General features: G+C 32.0%; 1 protein-coding gene across 2 annotated transcripts in view; it reads right to left on the minus strand.

Moving 5' to 3' along the window:
• Window positions 1-24070, minus strand: part of CACNA2D1 (calcium voltage-gated channel auxiliary subunit alpha2delta 1) — a 469212-nt gene that overhangs the window by 144926 nt on the left and 300216 nt on the right. For both annotated transcript variants that reach the window (XM_045564425.1, XM_045564424.1), the window contains exon 6: window positions 16516-16645. In XM_045564425.1, coding sequence (XP_045420381.1) covers window positions 16516-16645 — 130 coding nt within the window. The remainder of the gene's footprint in view (window positions 1-16515; window positions 16646-24070) is intronic.

Below are 24070 nucleotides of genomic sequence, written 5' to 3' on the forward strand. Positions count from 1 at the left end.
TGAAAACTTCTTGAAACCCATGGACATTGTTATGTCCATTTCTACACAACTTCCTTCTGTCCCTTAGTTCATAATAAGTTGAAATAAATGCTATCAACATTGAAATATAGATTACAAAAGCACACTTTTTACCTAGCTTAAGATATTTTTTTCTAGAATTTAAATCAATGCAGTTTGCTAAAAGAGTTCTACATATGAATGACATGCTTAGATGTACACACATGAGCATTTATGCCAAGTAAAATGGAGATTAAGGAGATCTGAAATGATATTCTAAATACTTCAATTTTCAGAATGTCTTCAACAAAGGTGTATTTTGAACTACTGTTTATATTTTGGACCAAGATTGATTTCCTGAAATTTTTCACTTTTTTTCCTGGCAAATGCTTTAATGCATTTTCTAAGTAGAGCTTGTAATTATAATTTTTGAAAAGTTTAAATCACAGTAAGACCATGATTTTGTGGATAAATGCTTTGAAATAAAATGAAATTAGAATATTTGGCAATATTTTACATTGAAATCTAGAACTTACTATTTATACCAAACATAAATGTAGATGCAGACATGCTAAATGTGTAAATGTCATACTCCTTTATAAACGCCTGTCCTGGGTGATTCTTATATACATAAGATTATGTAAGTAGATTAAATTTGTAGTAACCATACGCTAACATAACATGAAAATCTAAAGAAAAACCTATGCACATGTACCCACCGTAGGTTAACTACAGAATTTGAAGTTTGAAATGGAGTATAGCTTGGTCATAACAGACTTCTAAACATTGCTGTACCAAAGTCTCCAATACCATTACTATAATACAGTAGTAGGTCTAAATTTGATATGGTCAAAGTCTTAAGGAGACAGATAGGTAATGAGTGACATACACCTTCTACAAATGAATGCCAGCAAAATGTCACATGACAGATGAAATTCATAAGACAAATTTAAAATTCGCAAAATAAAAATTCCAATATATTTTAAAATATACTTTATTGCTAAATTGAAAATAAGCAAGATACATAACATTCCTATTTGATCCATCAATAACCTATTTTTTTTCCTAATTTCCATTAAGGTATTTTCCTTTATTACATTAGTGGAAAATATTTCAATGTAGATGTGTTTAGTAATGTTATAGTTATAGTAATGGTATTATGATATGATAAATGGTCTTTTGTAATGCAAAAATATCCTATTTAATTGACAATTTAATTGTTCTTCTTCCTTTTCTCCCCACAACCTAACAACCTAGGTCAAATCCAAAGTTTTTAATTTGAATTTGGCCTCTAGCCTAGTGATTACACAGTACATGTTAGTTCAATTATTTTTCTCATAAATTAATAGCAGTGTAATTATTTCAGTGTGATGGGTAGTTAACATCACATACTGTGGGTCACAGACTAATTATTTTGAGTTTTATAAAACAAACTAATAAGTTGGGGATAATAATATTTCAACATATAAGATTTACATATTTACATAATACCTTGATCTGACTGTTGACTTGAAAATGAGCAAATACACAGATTTAAAACTGTCAGAGTCTAAAATCAATTTATCATCCAACCTTCTGAGAAAGTAAACTGTGAGCATTTTATTTCCCTAAACTGTCATAGTTTTTAAATCTGGATTAAGAAGAAAAAGAAAGGAAGATTAAGAATAAAAGAAGAAAAGTGACATTATTTTGTAGCTCTAGAAACATATGTTAGATAAAGTCTTTAAGACTTGAAAAAAATTGTCTTACAATTTAGTTTGGAAATAAAATTTTTATTTTTTTTAAATTTAAAAATTTAAAAATTTTGATTTTTGAAACATTTTGGGGGAAAAAACCTCTGAGAAATGGAGGAAGCCAGATTTGAATCAGTTAGTAATTTTATAAATGGAAGGATGACCCAAAGGTACATACATGAATAATATTTCAGGAAGATTATTCAAGTAGAAATATCAGAATATATTTATGCAGTATATTGATATGTACCCTGCATATGTATATGATTTAAGTGGGTTAAAACATCAAAGTGGTTGGTTTGTTGTTGTTCTTCCTCACTCATCCTGCAACCCATTCCTTATTGTTGGTGAAATTCTGACATGGAAGAGGGGCTGTCTCTGTTATGTTGTTCATTCAATGCAGGGACCCAGACTGACAGAGGTCTATCCAGCTGGTTCTGTCCATTTGGTCAGGGAGCAGGAAGAAAGTTCTAGAGGGCCTAATGCTGGCAATTAAATATACAATCTCGAAAGTCACACATATCACTTTTACCCATAACCCATGGGTCAACACAAAACATATTACCACCCTGCTGCAGGTAAGAAAGGGTGTGTAATCCTCCTGTTTCTAAAGGAGAGATTAAGATTCAGTTGAGCAATGAAGTCTCTAATAAGCTTTATCATAGCACAAAACACTGATTACAGATGCATTCATGAAATCATTCTCTTTAATTTCATTACAACAAAACCTACAAAAGATCCATGACTTCTCTTTTAATAATGATTTATGTAAAACAATATAAGAGGAACAACCTAACAAAAGGCAGAAAGTCAAGAATGTTTTTGGAACGACCTGTGGAACATGGATCTATGGGGAAGACTGTTCTGAATGGAGCAAAGGGTATGTTTTGATTAAGAGAGGAGAAAAGGTGGGCCACATACTGAACTTGTTGAAAGGCAGACAGAAGAATATTAAAATGTCATGACCATGCTATTGTGTGACATAAAGCCTAATAGCTACTTTTTGTACATAATTCTTAATGTAGAGTTTACTGTAATACTATAATGCATAATGGTACATGAGTCCCAGTTACTCAACTGCCTTATTTTCATTTTTATATTCTAATTTTTCCTATTCTTTGTACAAGTTAATACCAGTTACATAATTAGATCCTTGCAAATTGGGGCTTTGTATAGATATATTCAGATTTTCACAAAATACATAAAAATTTAGAAAGCACTTTCAATCTCAGCAAGCTCTTTTTGAGAAAGGTAGAAACTGTATATTTAATACCCTATGAGTAAAATATGCTTAAATACCCCAGATACGTATAGTTAATTCTACTCATCCATAAGGATTGGTTTTATGGTAGCAAAAAATTATATGGTTTTTATTATTATGTTTTTATTACACTTAATCTTTAGTCAAATATTTGAAATCTTATGAACTCTAAAATATATAATTTATTACACAAAGGGAGATTGCATATTAATAACTTAAAAGCCCTCAAGTAAATGATTTCATATTCAAATTTTCATGCTAGTCAATTCATCAAAATATAACCTATCTCTAAATCGCTACTAAAATTCATATTCACAAACCACTTATGATATTGCAATATCTGTGCCAACACAACTATGAAAAGAACATAATCAATATAAAATAATTTGCATTTGATTAAATTTAATTTTATAATTCATTTCCTTTTTGTTAAATATTTGTTAAAGGATTTTTTTAACTCAATGAATGAATGAAAAAGAGGATATGTGCTCACTTCCATGTAAAGAACTTATAGTAGATGGCAATATTCCCATCAGACTAATAACAAAATAATTTTTACTTAAATTATGAAAATAAAACCTGCTGATACATTAGATAGATTTTGGTTTAACAGTCATCTAAGAGTGGTTTAGTTTCTCCATAAGTGTTTCCTTTTAATCCTAATTACAGTCCTTTGAGGCAAGTATAATTATTATAATATTGTTATAAATGGCAACTCTGTCATGGTATTTTTGCTAAAGACTGTTTATCTAAATATTCCTTGGAATACCAATACTCTCCTTTTATAATTTAAAAATTTTATTTGCTATCCTTTATTTTTGGAACCATTCCATTTATGTCAAAGGCTATCCAATGAAATGCATGTTTCACACTATACTACTCCTTCCTCAACTTTTCTACTTTGAAAAGTGTTTCAAGAATCTTCAAAAACAACCCACAATACCCTTTAGAGAATAACAAATATCAGACAATAAATTGAGTAAATTTGGACTCCTATGAGAAGACTTTAACAGAATTTGGTTTTGGAAAACAGGTTGTGATGGAAGTGAACTACAATTAAATATGAATATTCACTTGACAAACTATAATACATAAATAGTAGTCTTCATTAAAATGATTATAAATAACATGTGGTCTTTTAAGATTATAGATGACTATCATTCAAGATTCTGTTTCTCAAAATATTTTTGGAAATCCTTATTTTGAATTATACTTTTTTTTTTATTTCTTTATTTTTTTTTTGAGACAGAGTCTCGCTCTGTTGCCCAGGCTAGAGTGAGTGCCGTGGCGTCAGCCTAGCTCACAGCAACCTCAAACTCCTGGGCTCAAGCGATCCTACTGCCTCAGCCTCCCGAGTAGCTGGGACTACAGGCATGTGCCACCATGCCCGGCTAATTTTTTTTTCTATATATATATATATTTTAGTTGGCCAGATAATTTCTTTCTATTTTTTTTTAGTAGAGACGGGGTCTCGCTCTTGCTCAGGCTGGTCTCGAACTCCTGACCTCAAACGATCCACCCACCTCGGCCTCCCAGAGTGCTAGGATTATAGGCATGAACCACCGCGCCCGGCCTGAATTATACTTTAAATTGATGACAAATATTTTGGCCCTTTCTGGAATTATTTCATTTTTCAAACAGCTATAATGCCTCTAGAACTAAGTCTATGAAAACCTCTGTTTTATTTACTCTTCTTTTAATGCAATAATTATCTTTTTTCTTCAGGCTAAAAAACTGGTATTGAATGTTAATCCTAAAAGGGAATTGTAAGGTTAAAACACCAAATATAATATATATGCAAAATTATTGCATCAATCTTGTTAACATTTAAAATACTAAGAGAAAATTTCATATCAAAAAACATTTTTAAGAATATAAAAAACTTCAAATGATGAATGACAATTAAAATACAAGGGTTAATCAATTTTGTCTGCTTGCCCCTCTATTAGAAATGAGAAATGTTGGTTATATATCCTAAAAAATTATTGAAAGCAATTTTTCTTGTCATTTGTTTTAGCTTTGGGTGGAGCTGAAAACTTAAGAGGGTCACAAATTAAATTATTCTAGAATTAAGAGACATTCTCCAGGTCAAAAAAGCCCTGTGATTTATAAAAGGTGATGATTAAATAGAGGAGCCATTTTAAGTACAAAGAATACCATCCCCAGGCAAAATTAGTTTCTTTCAAATATGAAACCTTCCACGGACCATCTGTGTGACCCCTCTGGGGACTTCTGCTCTATAGTTAAATTGGCCTGGTCATTGCCAATGTATTTCCATATGATGGGTAATGATTACCAAGAAGTATAGAATCAATTGGCCTTCACCGGTCTGGAAGTACAGTAATGAGACATTTCTTCAATCATGCTGCAGTCTGGGTGAATGTAAGATAACAAGGGCTCCCGTGTCCATCAGAACCTACGTGAAAATCCTCACAGCTTCCAGCTACTATTATTTGCAACAAACAGGTAAAAATAAATCAATTTTTACGTAAGACTGAAACAATATTGGTATGGCCTTTGTCATTACCTTATGATACTCCCATAACTAAAATAGTATATTTAAATATTCTATAACTCAAATAATATATTTTTAAATACCATGTATTATTAAGTTTAAAACCGCATGTAACTTGATTTGATCAAATGACAAACATTAACTAAATCCAGTCTGAATACCTGTATAGCTCATAGCCCCATAATTTAAAAATATCAGCTTTGTAACTTGAGACAAAGTAATTTTTAAATCTTTAGTCTATTTAAAATCTTTCTCTTTATAATAGAATTTTAGAAATATCTTTTAAATGCCTCTTTATCTCTAGGGAGAAATCCAAGTAAGATTTTATCCATGAAGTCAAATGCCAGATGATTAAAAAAATTCTCATCTCGAATTCCAAACTTCCATTTTCTCTCCAGTTGTCAATCGCTTTTTAATTTGCTATGAACAGTCCTGTCAGTCTGTTTTGGAAGCTATTCTAATTTAAGATTTCATTATCTCTCTTCTTCAAGCTTTGAATGGCCTGTCACTTGTTATACCCGTCATAAAAGCTAGCCAAGTACATTTCTGATTTCTAGCTATCAATTTATAGAGGCACTGAATTGTGCACACATCCTTTTTCATGGCTTGCCTCTGTGTTCTCTTTTTAATTTGTTTTTAGAAACAAAGATATGGTGAATTTTTATTTTTATTCCCCACTAAACAGTAAGAAAAATATAATAACTGGACTTTTTAAAAATCCATGATTATTCTTGTTCAATAATAGACTAAAAAATTCACAGATTATTTTGTTTATAACATTGTGCCTAATATATGTGGAAAACAAATAGAAATGAAGGACATTTAGTAAACATGTATAATATTTGAGCTCCCTCTTAAGAAAGGGCACTGAGATATAAATATCAGCTATGAGAATTACTTATGGAAAAATGTGTTTGTTTTTTTTTTTTTTTTACTTATGTGAGTGGCAGACAAAGTGCTGGGATTCAGTGATCGACATGTGAGTGTTATCTTTATTTTATGAAAAACAGGGGTTCAATACCAAGGTTAACCAAGTATGCTGACATACAGTCTTTAAAAACTTTTCTAAGTACTCAATTCACTTAACATCCTTCATAGTCTCTTCTAAGAACAGCAGAATTTCTGTTGGCTGTTTCTTATATATTTGGCTAAATATCCAAGGATGTGCGATAAACTTTGTAATGAAATATAGTATAAGAGAAACAGTGAAACATTAAGAACTACGCAACATTTTATGGCCTAATTTTGGCTGACTTAGTAGCATCGGCTAGGATTGGCATGAAGCATTTTTGTATTTCACCACACTGCTCTTGTACCCTGCGTAGTACTGGGGAGGATAATCTAAATTGCCCCCCAGGGCCATGGAAGCAACTGGCAGTAAGTTTTCCCACAGAATAGAGATGTGTCTCTGCTGAGTCAAAGGAACTACGGAAGAAAGAGCCCAACAATAAATCTATAAATAAGATCTCTTATAAAAAGAAATTTCAGCTGAAATTATCTACAAAACTCACCATTTACTTAGCCCTGCCCTAAGCCAGACAGGTAACAACTATCATTTTCCTTCCCAACCCTCCCTGCTTCTACCTGATGGGGGTAAAATTCATATAGCAGCTAGGAAAAGCCAGCCCCTCCTTTGCTCCTTCTCCACTGTAGGCTTTCATCGGCTCTTAATTAGGGTAGGGGAGAAGAGTTAACACTGACTCGAATAAGGAGAATTCACTATTACATGGGAATAGACTTTTTAATTTCTAAATTGAGTCTTTTTGAGACTGTTTTTATGACTAAAAGTGACTCAGGCCATTTTATTATTTTCTAATCACCAGGGAAGTTATCTTTATCCAGGGCTACTCACTGAAAAACTTGAAGAGGCTAACAAAGTAAAGTTAGATTTTCACAACAAAGCACATGTCACACTTGTACAAAATGATTCATATGGAAAGCAAAAGGAGTTTTAAATTTTATCAAAAGTGTTGTTTCTACTTATTAATATCTTATCTGGATTGTGTGAATTAATTGAAATATACATTTGTGAGATGTTAATGTTACATGGTCACATATATATAGAAAATATTGGATAAAACAAATTTTTATCCAATGTTCATTTTATGCAATGTTTATTCCTAGCAGAATATCTCTGAGCTTTTAAAGGTTAAGGAATACTATCAGTCTCCAAAGAAGTAGTTATAAAGTGCAATATTTCCCAAATTTATTTGAACAGCAAACCATTACTCAAAAATCTTGATGTAATTTTATTACCTATCACGCAATTTGGAAAACGTGTCATGTTCTAACGAGCAGCTCTCAGTAACATGATAAGTGCTGTTGAAGATGGATTTAACCATCTAAATACAAATATAAAAGAGCTGAGTGGACATTGCAGTAACAGCTATGTCAAGAGCTAATTGGCAACATTATTTTCAATGAGATCTAGAGTTTTTTTAATTCCGAATATTATCATGGGTTAAAATATCCCTCAAGTTTCAATTAAGAGATGGAGATGCTTCACAAATTCAAGCACGGAGAGAGTAGTCTAATGTGTAATCAATTTTTAATAATGACCAGGACAATATTATCTGCATAGGCTTATAAAAGAACAATTTGATTATTGTTTGACTATTGTTAACTATTGTTACTCCAGCACCATCTTGGACACAGGCACTGTGAATGACTAGACAATCAATCAGGTTGTTACAGTATTCTTCTGCCTTCTCTACAAACAACAAAAAATACTTTCAGCAACTATATACATTTCCATCTCTACATCTTCAGAGCCTAGGTACCCACTAAATAACTTGTCAAATTCCACATAAAGCAATCCATCTAATTATTCTTTCTATATATGCCTACAATTCCAAATTAATTTGTTTTTCTAATTCAAGCCTATCTATTGAGTTTGGTGAGCATTATTTATCTCCAGAGCCGAATTACATCAAGGTAAAGCGCTGAAATCAAGATTCTGATTTAAAATACAAAAAAAAAGACTTTGCAAATCCAAACTGAGCAGCCAAGTAATTCTAAACTGTATATTTCAGTATAAATTGTAAAACATCTACTTAACTTTTCAATCCTTGTTTCATATAAATTCTTTTAAACCTAAGTTCAAGCCTATAGCAATTCTTCTGTGAAAATAAATTTGTTTTAGTCCGCTCAGGCTGCCAGAACAAAGTACACCATAGACTTGATGCCTTAGACAACAGAAATTAATTTTCTCACAGTTTTGAAGATGAGGAAGTCCAAGATGAATGTACCGGCCAATTGGATGTCTCATGAGGGCTCTTTCTGGCTGGTAGGTGCACAAGAAGAGAGAGGGATCTCTCTTTCTCTTAAGCCCACCAAACTTCTTGGATTAGGGACCAACTCTTATGATATCATTTAACATTAATTACTTCTTAAAAAGCCCCTATCTCTAAATACCACATCATATTGGGGCTACAGCTTCAACATATAAGCTTGGGGGAACACAATACAGTCCAAAACATTTTACAAAATCTATAAAACTATTACTAACTGGTCTTTTATTCTACAATCCTAAATTAGTTAAAGGACCAGCATCCACATGATCGGAACACTGTATCCTTGGCATTTGGATTTATATGTGGTCAACATTTTCCTATCATAAAATGAATACTATATTGCTATCTGTGAATATGTATGTAGTACAGAAATATTATTAGAGAAAGATAATGAAAGTAAGTGCCAACTTTACCTCCAAAGTGGTATTGCTTCTCTTTGTACCAAACTTATTAAATATGATCAAATTACCCTAGCCTGAAATGTATAATTTGTACCTCAGGCTTGTCCTCAGTATCTTTTTTATAATGTTTTTACCATTTCACTACTCGCTCCTAATGAGAGGCAATGTTAATTATTTATGCTAATCCCTTTAGTACAATAGATGATTACTTTGTTACAGAATCAACTGTACTTCTCAAGAGTGCCCTTTTTTAACACTTAATCAGATTTTTGTTTTCATGATTCAGAACCAAGACTTTACAATTTAAACAGCATTCTAAAAGAAGAATATCCACACTGTTAATATTAGAACCATGGCAACATTTTACTGACAGTTCTTTAAAGACATTCATTTTTTTATTCCTTTAACGTACAAGTCTATAGCATGGAATGATGTACCCTCCAGAATTGAAATTATTATTCTTTTGTAAATCATCTGGTTTAAAAAAAATCAGTAAATACAAAACTTAAGAATACATTACTACTGAAATATTTTTTTATTGTATCCTGATCCAAATTCAAGATTTCAACCTATAATCTGGTAGGTAGAACATCCTAGGCAGCATTTTTATTTCAAAGAAATAGGAAGAGTGAAGCATTAGTTCAAGGTTATTTGTTTTGTACAGGGAAAAAAAAAGTTAACTATATGTACCTACGTAAACATCAGTAGTTTGTATAGTTCAAAACCTGCTGGTAATGTGAAGTGAATCCCAAGCCAGAAATCACAGGAAATAGGCCAGACAGGCCCCAAAAAGGAGCACAGCAATGTGCATCAATGTGTAAAGATTTATGTAAATGGGAAAAATGAGAAATTTCTGTGTATTTTTCCTCCATGTTCCTCTAGAATTTTTAGCATTTATTCCTAATTTGTATCATTGCATGATCAGGAAAGGAACTAACTTGTATAGAATTCATTAACTACAAGAGAAAATTTAAAAGTTATGGAGAAAGGCATACAGAGAGAGTCTTAATATTCCACTGAATCTGTACTTTCATTTAATTCATTGCTCTTTAAAATAGCACACTAATTTTATCTTAGCTCATTAGCTTCTCAATTTAAAGTCCCTTTATAAAGTATATTTATAAGGATATTTGTGTGTCACCATTTTGAGATAATTAGGTTAATTGGCCAGAATATCTTCATCATATAAAATTTTTGATAACAAACAAAATTAGAAGAAAGAGTGTAGACCTCAAAAATATACTAGGATTACACAATTTTGACAGAAATACTTTCTTAGGCTACAACCAAAGGCTATGACCTTGGTCCAAGGCTCCACCATCCCACCTCTGTTCTTGTCCCTTGTATGCCTATTCTCAACAAAGTATCCAGTATTTCCAACTTTTTCTATAGAGATGAGAAAGATTATACAATCCTGCTTCCAAAAAATATCCCACAGCTTTTCCATCTAAGTTATGGATTGAATGTTTGTATTCCCTCCCAAAATTCCTATGTTGAAGCCCTAACCACCAATGTGATATTATCAGGAGATGGGGTTATGGAGAGGTAATTAAGTTTAGATAAGGTTATGAAGGTGGAGCCCCTATAATGAGGTTGGTGTCCTTATAAGAAGAGGAAGACAGAACAGAGCTTTCTCTGCAAGTGCACAAGAAGCAGTCATGTGAAGACACAGTACAAAGCCTGCCATCTACATGCCAGGAAGAGAGCCTTAACTAGGAATGAATCTGCTTGCCTGCAAGTTTCCTCTCTTACAAAATATATTTGGTAAAGCAGCACTATGAACTAACATCATTCTGCTGAAATCTTTTCACTGGGACTATAATTCGCTGAAAAAACATGAGTATAAGCTTTAGAGCACACACATTGCTTCTGAATAAAGCATGTTACCCATGAGCACAAAATACCTTAAGGAAAAACTGTTTTCATCTGCCTTTTAAAACTATTAGGGGTATGGAGTCAGACATCCTGATCTTGGACTTTCTAGCCTCCAGAACCATAAAAAATAAATGTCACTTATTTCAGCCACCCAATCTATGGTATTTTGTTACAGCAGCCTGAGCTAACTAACACAATGTCAAACTAAAAATCAAAGTCTTTGCAAAGCTGTGCATAACACAGCCTCTCTGCTGCTACATCTGCTCCCTTGTCCACTCTGCTCTGGTCACACTGGTCTCTCTGCTATGAGCCCAGCATGCTCCTGCCTCAAGATCTTTGAACTTTCTGTTCCTACTGCCCACAACCTCCTTACCCAAGTGGGTTTATGGCTCTCACACTCACTACCTACAGACTTTTAACGCAATGTTACCTTAGCCATGAGGCCTTCTCTTGTCTACCTGTTTTAAAATACCAACTCCACTCTCCTAACCCAAGAGCTATCCGTAACCCCTCCCCTATTTTTATCTAGAGAATTTATTATACTATCATTATTATAATTGTTTGTTTTATGCTCTATTCCCTTCCATTAGGAGGCAAGCTCCATGAGTGAAGGGGGTTTTGTCTATTTGTTCGGAGCTATATCCCCATTATCTAGAAACGGGCATGGCACACAGTAGGTGCTCAATAAATATTTGTTGAATGAAGGAAGGAATAATGTGTTAGAGACAAAAATAAATTAATATTTTTCACTTCTGTGATATATATTTTAAGTGTGACAAATATATTTGAAGTGATTCTTTTTAAATTAATAAAATCCCACCTGATTATTGGCTGCTTCTGAGGTAATTAAATGATAATATCATGTCTAAAAAAACTAATATTTTCCCAGCTATCTTACAATGTGTCTTCCTAGATTTCTATTCCAATAAAAGATAGTTAGTAACATTTTATAATAGACTATAATGCCATTACATGGTAAAAGTGATATTTTTCTTAACACATGTAAATACAATCCATATTATTTAGGTTTTATAATAGCAACAGTGTGTTGACTTTAATTTTGGGCAGTTTTTTTTCCAAAATAACACATCAATAATTCAAAGTATTTGTTAAATAACATAATATGCTAAATGCAGATTAAAAATAGTATATACTCACATAACTAAAATTAATATATATCAATTATTACAGTCAATAATTTAAAAGGGGAGAATGAAAATTTCAAAAACAAAAACATTTAAAAAAAAGTTAATTATATAGTTTATACCTAATATTTGTTGTTAACTTTTTGAAAATCTACCTTGGTTATAAATTAAACAAATTACATCCTAAATAATCTACACTATTCATATGAATCATTGTAAGTAACATCAAATAATCATACATTTGCTAGGGCCTGCATTTCTTTCAAATCATCTGTTATCCAAAGAACTAATAATTTCACTCTTTAATTTTTAGTCCTTTAAAGTTTCTCTCACACATCTTTTCATTATTGCAAAGCTAAATACAATTTAAAGAATAAGAGTATACACTGAAAGTGAATACAACACCACATACAAGTTTCCCCTCTTTCAAAATATATTTGGTAAAGCAACAGTATGAACTAACATCATTCTGCTGAAATCTTTTCACTGGGAATATAATCTGCCAAAAAAATATGAGTATAGGCTTTAGAGCACACACATTGCTTCTGAATCAAGCATTTTGCCCAAGAGCACAAAATACCTTAAGGAAAAATTGTTTTCAACTGCCTTTTAAAACTATTAGAGGTATGGAGTCAGACATCCTGATTTACATTGAGCATGCCAATCAATCTGAATATTAACTTTTTTACTCTGTAAAAGGTATATTACCCACTTTGTTACTTGTTGCAATAACAAAATGAGTTGTTTCCAACAGTTAAATGGTAACTATCAGTTAGTACTCTTTAATTAAATGGTGGACATATCTCAGAACAGAATAGGTGCTAAAATTTAAACATTATGAAGGGCTTGTCACACAATTGTGAGCAAAGACTGGGCAAGCACCATTTTCCTCCGTAATTTTTATACTGACATCACTTAAGATATCATAGCTATATCTTTTATAACAAGACAAATGAACATCAGGATAAATTGCAATGGCAGTATTATAGATTATTAGTAGTTTAATTTATAAAAACAAGTGCTTTGAGTAAATCATATGAGACTTCAAAACAGAATACAATTTCTGGAAATTCCCCTGTCTTTTATTGAAATGAAGACATCTTTGTGATAAAGGTATGTTCAGGTTTATTTCTACAGTGGAAATAATAATTTCCTCACTTATATTACAGAGTAAGTGCAAGGAAAAAAGAATTTGATACCAGAAAGCTTTATGCAAGTTTGGGTTTTTTTCCATTATTTTCCCTTATTAATGTATATTTTTAGAACTATATATAATAATCATATAAACAAATATCAATATGAACTTCTATTTAAAATGACTGTAAAATAAAAGTAGCAACCAGTGAAATTCTCAAAAATGGAAATCTTCCATGGGACTCTAATTAAATACACCATTCTAAAACTTTAAATATATCATTGAGCAAAAATAATCACATTTCAATTCCAGGGACTTCAAAAAGTAATCACCTTTGTGAAATTAGAACATGAGGTTTCTTATGAGAATGTAGTTACATAACTGTCTTTAAATGAAAAAGGCTGTTTCCTTCAGCTAAGCCTTCAATTAAAGTGCACTTTCATATTCATTAAACTCAGAAGCCTAGAAAAATCCTCTAAATCTGATATGTTCCGATGAACTGCATGAAGAATACTGGTAATTATTAAATTTTCCAGATCTTGTGGACATTTCTGATTTTACTCCTGTCATTTACTCATGCAGCTTATAACACTGGATATGAATTCTAAAGGAGTACAGGCCAGACAAGGTTAGTGTCTTACTGATGAGATTTCGGCAAAGAAGGAGATGCCAATATTAAGATAAATGAGACTAAATAAATAATCCAAAGACACAGCTGCTTTTTCTTTTTAAAAAAAATTATGACATATTCTAAAAAGTGCCTTACGACTTCCAAAACATATGTTTAAATATTTTATCTTATCGATTTTCAAAGTAATAATTTTTATTCTCTGAGACTATTAAAATTATCCTCTGCAGATATTTACAAATAGTTTATTCTAAATTGGAAAGGAAAACATCATTTATACCAAGTCAAAACTTTTTGTAGCATGCTGAAAAAATGTATATGCTATGTGAAATATAATATTCTTTAAAAAATTATGCTTGAATGTATGTGTAAGATTTCATGTCTGTTTTTAGCACAAAATAGATGAAGACTTTAATTATGAATGTGATTTCAACTAAGTAAAAAAATAAACAGATCAAAAGAATAAAAAAATGAAGATTCTCATGCATACTACCTCCTGTGGACAATACTGGCTCCCAAATAATTGAATAATAAACCATACACTTTCTCAGAATCTATCTTGACTACCAATACTAGATGAACAGAGGACATCTTAACAATGTAAGGAGGTCAACACCCAGGCTTCTGGCCACACCACGTTTATTTTAGTCACAGTGGTTTTTGCTTAATTTTCTTTTACATGTAAGTCTTCCATGTTAAAAATATATATATATATATAAAACGTATCAATCAAAATGTTCCACATATTAAAACTATTTGGAAGAAAAAATCACTGACTTAGAATAATCTTGTTGACATTTATAAATTACTGAATTTTAAGAAAAAGGAACAAACCTCCTAAATATCAACAAAACATTTTTTGAATAGTTATAAATAGCTACAAATGTGATTGCAAATATCAAATATAATAATTGAAAAAATAATGCTTAACGGTCAACGTAAAAAACTATATGGATCTAAATCCCAGATAATTCCAAAAAAGACTTGGAATTAATAGTGTGAGTTGGATTGTAAAGAAGTTAAATTATCTTTAAGGCTCATGTAATAAAAAGCTACATGTATATACCACTTTGTTTCTATTACAGATACTTATATATTTAAAATCATCAAAGAACTGATAGGATGAATATAGCATGTGCTTTTTAAAACATTTAAAGGAGAATCAAAGCAAATAATTTTATCAATAAAATTTATGTTATGAAAAGAATCATATATGTATTTAGAAATTTCCTCTTCAACAACAAATAACCTCTAAGGGTGAATCCAAAGATAAAAATTAATTTACAATGTTAGTCCCTTTACTTAATCTTGTGGGTCTAAATAAGCTTTTATTGTAATTAGTAACAACACCACACACTTACATAGCACTTACTATGAGTCTGGCACTACTAAGGGAACTTAAATACATTAACTTACTTTATCCTCAAAGGACCTTGGATACTAATCTTATCTCAGTTTTACGGATGAGAAAATGCATACTGAGAAAGTTGAAGGATTTGCCCAAGGAAATAGCCCTGCTAAAATTTAGATTTGAACTCAGGCAGTTTGGTTCCAGAACCCAGGCTGTCTAGATACTCTGAATGCCTGATACATTCTACAGCCTAATTAAGAGAAATAAAAGAAACATGTTTTTTTAAAGTCTCAACCGGTTCTTTCCCATTATTCTTTACTATGTGAGAAAGCGGAGTGCAAGGCATAAGAGGGAGGTGGAGGGATGGGCTAGACAATAAATAATATGGAAGACTGAACAAAGATCCTGCTTCCGGGGTCACAGTTCATCCTCATAGATGATTAGGCTGTCCTTGGAAGTCCCAGTTAGACTTCTCAGGCTCTGTCCTGATGAATACATAGGGCATCTCTGAAAAAGTCACTGGCACAAGCTTCTTCCTTGTACCTTCCCAAATACCTTATTCCCATTCCTTCCTCACAACCAAGACTTCCAGTCTGTGGTTTTCCACTGTGTTAGGTCTACTGCTTGTTCTTCTCCCTGCAACACTTGTTTTTGTCTGGAGCCCATGATATACTGGGAGAAAGGTACTACCTTTTACCTATATCCCAGGGTAAGGCAGAGAGAGGGAAGAGAATGACTGACATGATAAGAAGTGGTAAGAACTGGAGAGAGTCTAAAATGTACAACCATCTCCCTTTACCAGTTTGTGTTTGTGTAAGAACATTTGTTGCATGGCTGTGTATATAACACAAGCACATAGTTTCGAGCTTAAAGACTGTATCTATATACTTTGCAAGTTATTGATGTCAATTGGGAAGGCACGATTGTTTACTAAACAATAGATTAGAAGGACATCTCCATGGACATAGACTCTCCTAGAAATATTCATGTAGTGAGACCGTATGAACATAAACTGTTCGTGAAAATCAGATTTATTCTTTTACATAAATCACTCCACCACAGACTCTTATATGACATGCAAATAAAAGTGTCACATTTGCTCTTTTTTCCCTGAAAATATGGGATGCATATGACAGGTGAGAGCACAGTACTCCAACAGTTGTTAACATTCTTTTACTTACAGCCCTCGTAGATGTCAGTGGGGATATGGACTGCTGCGTGCTGGTAAGATATTTGTCGTCCAAAATTAGCGTCCTCGATAAACACAGGTTTTATTCTCTGGCTGCCTGGCTCACTCTCATTTTTCTCAGGCTATATAATAAAAGATAGATATAATAAACAGAATATTACAATGTATGGTAACAGATATTTTCACATTCGCTTCTTCATTTGCCAAATGAACATTCTTTGAAAAATATATCTACAAGAATATTTTTAAATATAGCACCATGATGGCATTGGATACACAAATTTGCATTCAGGTATTAGCATTCACATTAAATCCTCATGATATTATTCACATTATAACTAAATTCTCTCCTCATTTCCTCAATCTTTTACTGATACATAATATTTGTATATATTTATAGGGTAGGTGTGAGATTTTGTTACATACATTGAATGTGTTATGATCAGTCAGGGTTATTTAGGGTATTCATCACTTCGAGTTATTTATGATTTCTATATGTTGGGAACATTTCAAGTCCTCTCTTCTAGCTATTTTGAAATATACAATACACCGTTGTCAACTTTAGTCACCCTACTCTGTGATCGAACATTAGAACTTACTCCTTCTATCCAGCTGTATGCCTTACCTGTTAACCAACCTCTCTTCATACCTGCCCCCTCCTATTTCCTCAATGTTGAGGTGATTCGAGATCATCCTGGAGAAACTGGAACTTTCCCACATGCAGTGTGTAAAATATACATTTAAAGAACAGGATATGACTCAAGTACTAAGAAAGCTATCCATATAACCAAAACATTTGTACCCCCTTGATATTTTGAAATTTAATAAAATAAAATAAAGAACAGAATAAGTGCCTTTAAATACAACTGAATTAAAATCATCTACTTGAAATAAAATTCACAATTTATGTAACTAAGTTTCTATTAGGTAGTTGAAGGTAATTCTTGATTTGACAACTAATGGTACATGGGACAGCAATAATATAGCAATGATTCTTTTATATCATGGTCCCTTGATTTTTTCATGTTTTCCAAGTGTATCAGTCTTCGTGTTTTTTAGATGTTTTTCTTTATTCTGTTTATTATTTATTTATTTAATGTTTTGTTTTGTTTAAGACACAGAGTCTCACTCTGTTGCCTAGGCTGTAGCACAGTGGCCTGATCACAGCGGCCTGATCACAGCTTACTGCAGCCTCAAACTCCTGGGCTCTCATGATCCTTCTGCCTGGGTTTTTAGAGTAGCGTGGACGATAAGGGTGCGCCACCACACCCAGCTAAATTTTTGTTTTAAAAGAGAAAGTATACTAAGAAAGAAGAGATCTACTGTAACTCAAAATTCAATTAAATCCTAAATTCAACCAATTTGTCTCCTGAGGTAGGAACTAAAATCCAATCAATAATGATTCAAGAAATCCCACAGGAGTTTAAAACTGAAGATTAATTTTCCATTTATTGGAAGTATGCTTTTGAAACTGAATTATCTTGCTGCCCTTCCCTCGCAAGAAAACTAAGAATTTCATTCACTTATGCAAAATGCATCTATAACTTTTTTTTTGCTATTGATATTAAACCTTATTTATCCAGTCAAAACAAAATATAGTTGTTTCATCTCTTCTTCCTAACTGTATTTGTTTTCAAATGATATTAAATTTTAAGAGTACATACTGAGCAAAAAAAAAAAAAAACTATTTTGGGAGGAAAGAGTAGTAGAGGAAGAAATGAAAGGATGTATACATAGCAAGTATTACCAGCACTATTTGTGGCATTGTAGTTGCAAGAAATAATCATATTAATATTTGTGCTTTCTTTTTTCCCAATGATGCAATGAGCATGTATTATATTTGTGATTAGAAAAGAACTATTAATTTTTGTTTTTAAGTCTTTTCTATAATGCTATTAAGCATTATATGCTTATCTTACTAAGGTAAAAATGATATTTCATCTTCTGAATCCTCACACTTAAAATTAGCAATTTTAAATACCTTTTATGGAAGTTCTTGCTCTTTTAAATTACCACACGAATGGCTTTTAGGAATAACTTTAAAATAATAATGTACTGCTCAACTTGTATAATCATGTTTCAAGACTCCCTTTAATGTAGAGTTGCTAAATATTATATATTAAAGAAAAAATAATACTGATGCTCTCCTTGGTTCTCCCTTTTGTAGTTTACATAAATTGAAATTTCATAAAAATATTAGAGTTTCTGAATTCAAATCATTTATTATCTTTAAGCTACTGAAATTATTGTTTCTTATACCATAATAATCCATGTCTTTACTTATCTTTATATATTATGGCAGTATACAGTTTAATTGAAATACAGCAAATACTAGACACAAAGGAATTGACTGACATTTTGGAGAAAAAATACATAACACAATATTTATTGTCTAGTGTGTTAATTAAACATCCCTGAAATTATCCCCCTGAAATTAAGATTTCCTTGTTTTTCAGGCCACATAACAAGAAAAAATAACTTATATCTCTTTCCAACTTTTTTTTTTTCAAAACCTCTCTTCTGAAGCCTACAGACTACCATATATAAATGTGTACAGAGAAACTGAACAACTAGATTCTAAAATATATTCAAATGCATTTAGTAAAATATAATTTAAACATAAAATGCATGATTATCAAAGCATTATTCTCAATAATTTTAGTTATTAAATAATAAATCACTCAGAAATACAGAATAATGTTAGGCGGGCAGGTCATTCAATTTTACAAGCAATGTATATTAGCAAATTTAATTTGGAAAGTTACAATCATAATTCTATGACAGATACAAAAAGCATCTGCATATTTAATATATTTATATCAACCAAACACACTTAGAATTGATATTTATAATAAAACATTGCTTTTTAATATTTTGTTCTCCTAAAACTATTTCTACTTATAGCAAAATGTTCAAAAATTAAAGTCTATATATTTTACCTAAATTGTAATGAAAGCTAGCTTAGTCATTCTGCACAATTCAGATTGAACATGGTCACTGATAAACTTTGCTCACAATCATACTATGTTTATATCTCCCTGTTCTCTGTGATTTTTGTGTCCCACAAAATTGTGAACAAAATTAGTTGATACTGAATAAAACTGGTTCACTAACACTCTCTATAGAAGGGTCACTATTTTTCTTTCTTTCTCACTAGTAAAGGCATTAAATCAGTGGGATCTTGTGTAATGAACCAATTCTTCAATAACCAGAGGCTTAGCCTTGTATACAATTCCCTAATATGTATGTATATTTTTAAATTTCCACCTCGAAATACATTCTATTTTTTACAGCTATTTCATAGACTTTGCTTACAACAGGGCCTTGCAACTTTTATAATATAGATATTACTAATTTTAGAATTTTTAAAGTCTCAATTTTATTACCAATATCTAATAAAATTTTGGATATGGAATATGCATTTAAGCATGACATTATAGTCCAATATAAATAATTACCACAGATAGAATGTGAAATATTTTGAACAGACTTTCATACAGGCACCAAGTCTGAATATTCTGGTATACTGGCATGTTAGTATCAACACTATGGATTAAAAAGAAATGTTGTTTTTGTAACCATTAGTTTACTGTTGAAATTTAGGCATGCTCTGCTTCTACACTAGTTAAGGCTGGTTACCAGTCTGACTCCTACAGAGGAAAGCATCATTTTTAGATAATCACTTGGATCAATCAGAAAGAGAGACTCAACCTAGCAACTGCAGCTGACCATGTCCAATCACAGAATGACTAGAGAGAAGGAGGTGTGGAACCTTCCTAGCTGTTCATAGCTGTTCTAGTCAAGTTGTGAGGCCGGGTCAAATATTAAATAATGAATCTAGTACAATGGCAATAACAACATGATTGAGCCTTCTGACTTAATTTGTGCTCCTTAAGGATGCTGTGAGTACTGAGAAGTACTCAGTAGATGAATAGATTTAGTAAGAAAATATAAGTTGGATGACACAATAAATATACACTAAGGACTTACATATAATATGCATATTTTTGCTTTACTGAATTATAACAATAAAAAATAAAATTTCAAAATTATGAATATAATAAATGGCTATATTGTTCTTGCAGAAAACACATTAGCTTAGCTAGTTATGTTTAATGAAAAACAAATAATTTTTTTATGAATTCGGAAGATTTTTCCAGTTATTCAGGTAATTAAAATGTTATAACTCCTTAGATTTACCCTGTGGAAAAACTATAGTATTAATTCTTCAGAAGCAATATATTAACAAACTAAAAAAAAAGAACATTTTCAAATTTACATGAAATTTTTATAATATCAGTGGTCAAAATAAATTTGAAGAAATAATTCTAGTTCTTAAAGATCAAATTCACTGTTAAGCCTTCAGGTATTCTTCCTACTACCTGATATCTCTTTTATATATCATAATATTTATGAGCATCATATATATCATAATAATTATGATATATAAAAGAGAAAGAAGACACATTTGAGATATGCAGACTTTGAGAAAGGGAGGGAACAGGAAGCAGCTGAGATTGTGTGATAACACAAAGAAAGACAGCAATTTAAAAAACACTATAGAGGATACTAAAGCAAAAAAAATACATTTTCCAAATGACAGTCAAAGATAAGTATGAATATGAAGCACATAAATCTCCACTAAATTAAGTTAAAAGGGGATACTGATCATTGCAATAACATGTTTATTAAATTTAAAAGGCAAAAATAGACATTCTTCAAATAAAATGTATTAAGATTGCTGATAAGGATTACAATGATAACATACAAAAAGTTGAAACACAGAACCGGAGAACATCTTGAAATAAAACAGATGTAATTTTAGTTTGCATGATGAATGAATGGCAGTGAATTGCCTATCACAGGGCTAGCAGAGAGTGAGGAGAGCCATTAGAATCACAATACACGTGAGTATGACGGAAAAGAAGAGTTGGGGGATGATTTCAATTCCACATGTGTGAAATTTTCAAACCACTAGTATCAGAAAAGGATATAATACCATGCTATAATAGTAAATCTGTATCTATACATCATATCTAAACATGTAACCTATATTTTGGGAAGAAGGTGATCAGATATTTTTCTACCAAGAGATCGTAAAAAGCACTATATGATTTCAGAGAGTCTGAAAGTTAAATGTAGCATGTCCTACGGAAATGATTTAGTATTATATATTATAAAAGGAAAAATATTTAAATGAGGCCATTCTATGTCTAAGGAATTAAAAATTTTTTTATATTATGATAGACAAATATACTTTTCAAAATATTGTCAGAGTAAAAGAGTTTTTTTTTTAAAAAAAGAAAAGCAACCTTGCAATATAGGAAGATCAATTATATCCTGTTGAAATTTGAGGCAAAGACTGGCTAAAGTCACACAACTAAAACATAATCAGAGCTTGAGGTCGGGGGCGGTGGCTCACGCCTGTAATCCTAGCACTCTGGGAGGCCGAGGTGGGTGGATCGCTCGAGGTCAGGAGTTCAAGACCAGCAAGAGCGAGACCCCGTCTCTACTAAAAATAGAAAGAAATTATCTGGCCAACTAAAATTATATATAGAAAAAAATTAGCCGGCATGGTGGCGCATGCCTGTAGTCCCAGCTACTCGGGAGGCTGAGGCAGTAGGATGGCTCAAGCCCAGGAGTTTGAGGTTGCTGTGAGCTAGGCTGACACCACGGCACTCACTCTGAGAGACTCTGTCTCAAAAAAAAAAAAAAAAAAAGAGCTTGAATGCTAGGACTCCAAGATCCCACCAGAAATGCCACTAATCCAGAATGACTGAGAACCAATGTTTAAAGAATCTTTGCAAAAGGAGCATGTGCCCAAGTGAGCGAAGCATTAAAATTGTATCAGGACAGGCTTGAAAAATTTTTGAAAGCAGCCCAAAAAAACATAAGGCAGAATTCTTAGAAGAAACTGTTCTACCTTTTCTATTGGTTTTGTAGGGGTTTTTTCCCCAATAAATTATAAGGTGGCTATATTCCATACAGGGATGCATGCATGAATTTTAAGATATTCATGGTAAACATCACTGGAAATACTAGATTAGGTCAGTGGGAACTTGGGATTCGAAGTCTAACAAGCTTTTTAATCATAGAGATTTCATTTCCACCTATTGTAAGATCACTGTAACCTAACAATTGTCAATGATAAAGCTGGTTGGATGAAATATAAGCCAAATATATCAAAATTAAATATGAACATAAAAATGGATATTATAAATTAAAATCTTAAATCAAAACCATACCCAACATATTTAACCTCAAGTCTTGATTTATAATGGCTCCTTCAGAGGGCTTTCTGTCCCTAATGGGTGCCCACTGCAGGCAGGGCAGCACAGCACAGTGACACACCATGCCAGCTATGAGTCATGCACTGCACTCAGTTCCTTACTCTATTAAATACAAAGTGTGTGACACTGGACAAGTAACTTCAGCTCTCTATATTTCACTTGCTGTACCTGAAAAACAGGAAAATAATAGAGCTCAGGAGTTTGAGGTTGCAGTGAGCTATGACAGTGCAACTGCACTCCAGCCTGGGCGACAGAGCAAAACCCAGTCTCTAAAGTAAATAAATGGGATGTGCCACAAAGGATTATTATGAATTTTAAACAATACATATAGGGTTATAATAATAGCTAGCATAGAGTATATATATATATTTTATATACTAGGTAGTAAATATACTAGGTAGTATGCTTTAAATGTTTTTTATGCCACTATCTAGTATAGAATATACATATGTGTATATATATAAACATATATATGCTACCTATTATTATAATTCCATCCAAACATACTGCATACAAAATATCTAAATCATTTATTTTAGATGCACAAAAAACCAACCTAATTTTGAACATAAAGCAATTAACATTCTATCTTTATGCTATCACCTACTCAAGGATTCAATATCAGCCAACATCAGAGGCTGAAATAAAGTCTGCATGCTATAAGACAGCTTTTTTAAATGTTAGAAAAGAAACCTAGATTTTTATTCTTTAATAATTAGACTGAATTCCATCACTGTTTAAGGCATATCCCTACCAGCTCATTCTAGAACCATGTTTGTTTATTTCTACAAAATAAAATCATGAAAGATTGGGCTTTTAAAAAGATATTTAAGTAGGACATTATGTTGGAGTTAATTTTTATGTAGACAAGACTCTGAGCTAAGAGGAAAATAAATAGCAACATAAATATGCAAGGGAATTCAGCCGACTAGCCAAATGTCCCAGACAGGTCAAATTTTTAACATGATCAATAAAATAAAATGTAGCAAATAAATCAACTCTATTTAATGACATGGGGATTCTAGGTTAAACTTATTTCATTTGGATTTTAGTCAGAAACATAGATCTTGGAATTAGGTTAATAAGGGTTTGTAATGATCTGCTTTCTTTTTGCTTACTTTGAGAATTTAGAAAATAGTGCAGCCTGCTAACACAACTCATGTCTTCCGGGGAATTTGCTTCACTAATCTTCGGGGAATTTAAGGACTTATTGGGTCAACATGTCTCTAGAAACCTAAACTAAGAACCTAAATAAAT

The sequence above is a fragment of the Lemur catta genome, chromosome 11 (assembly GCF_020740605.2).
Source record: "Lemur catta isolate mLemCat1 chromosome 11, mLemCat1.pri, whole genome shotgun sequence".
Taxonomy (NCBI): domain Eukaryota; kingdom Metazoa; phylum Chordata; class Mammalia; order Primates; family Lemuridae; genus Lemur; species Lemur catta.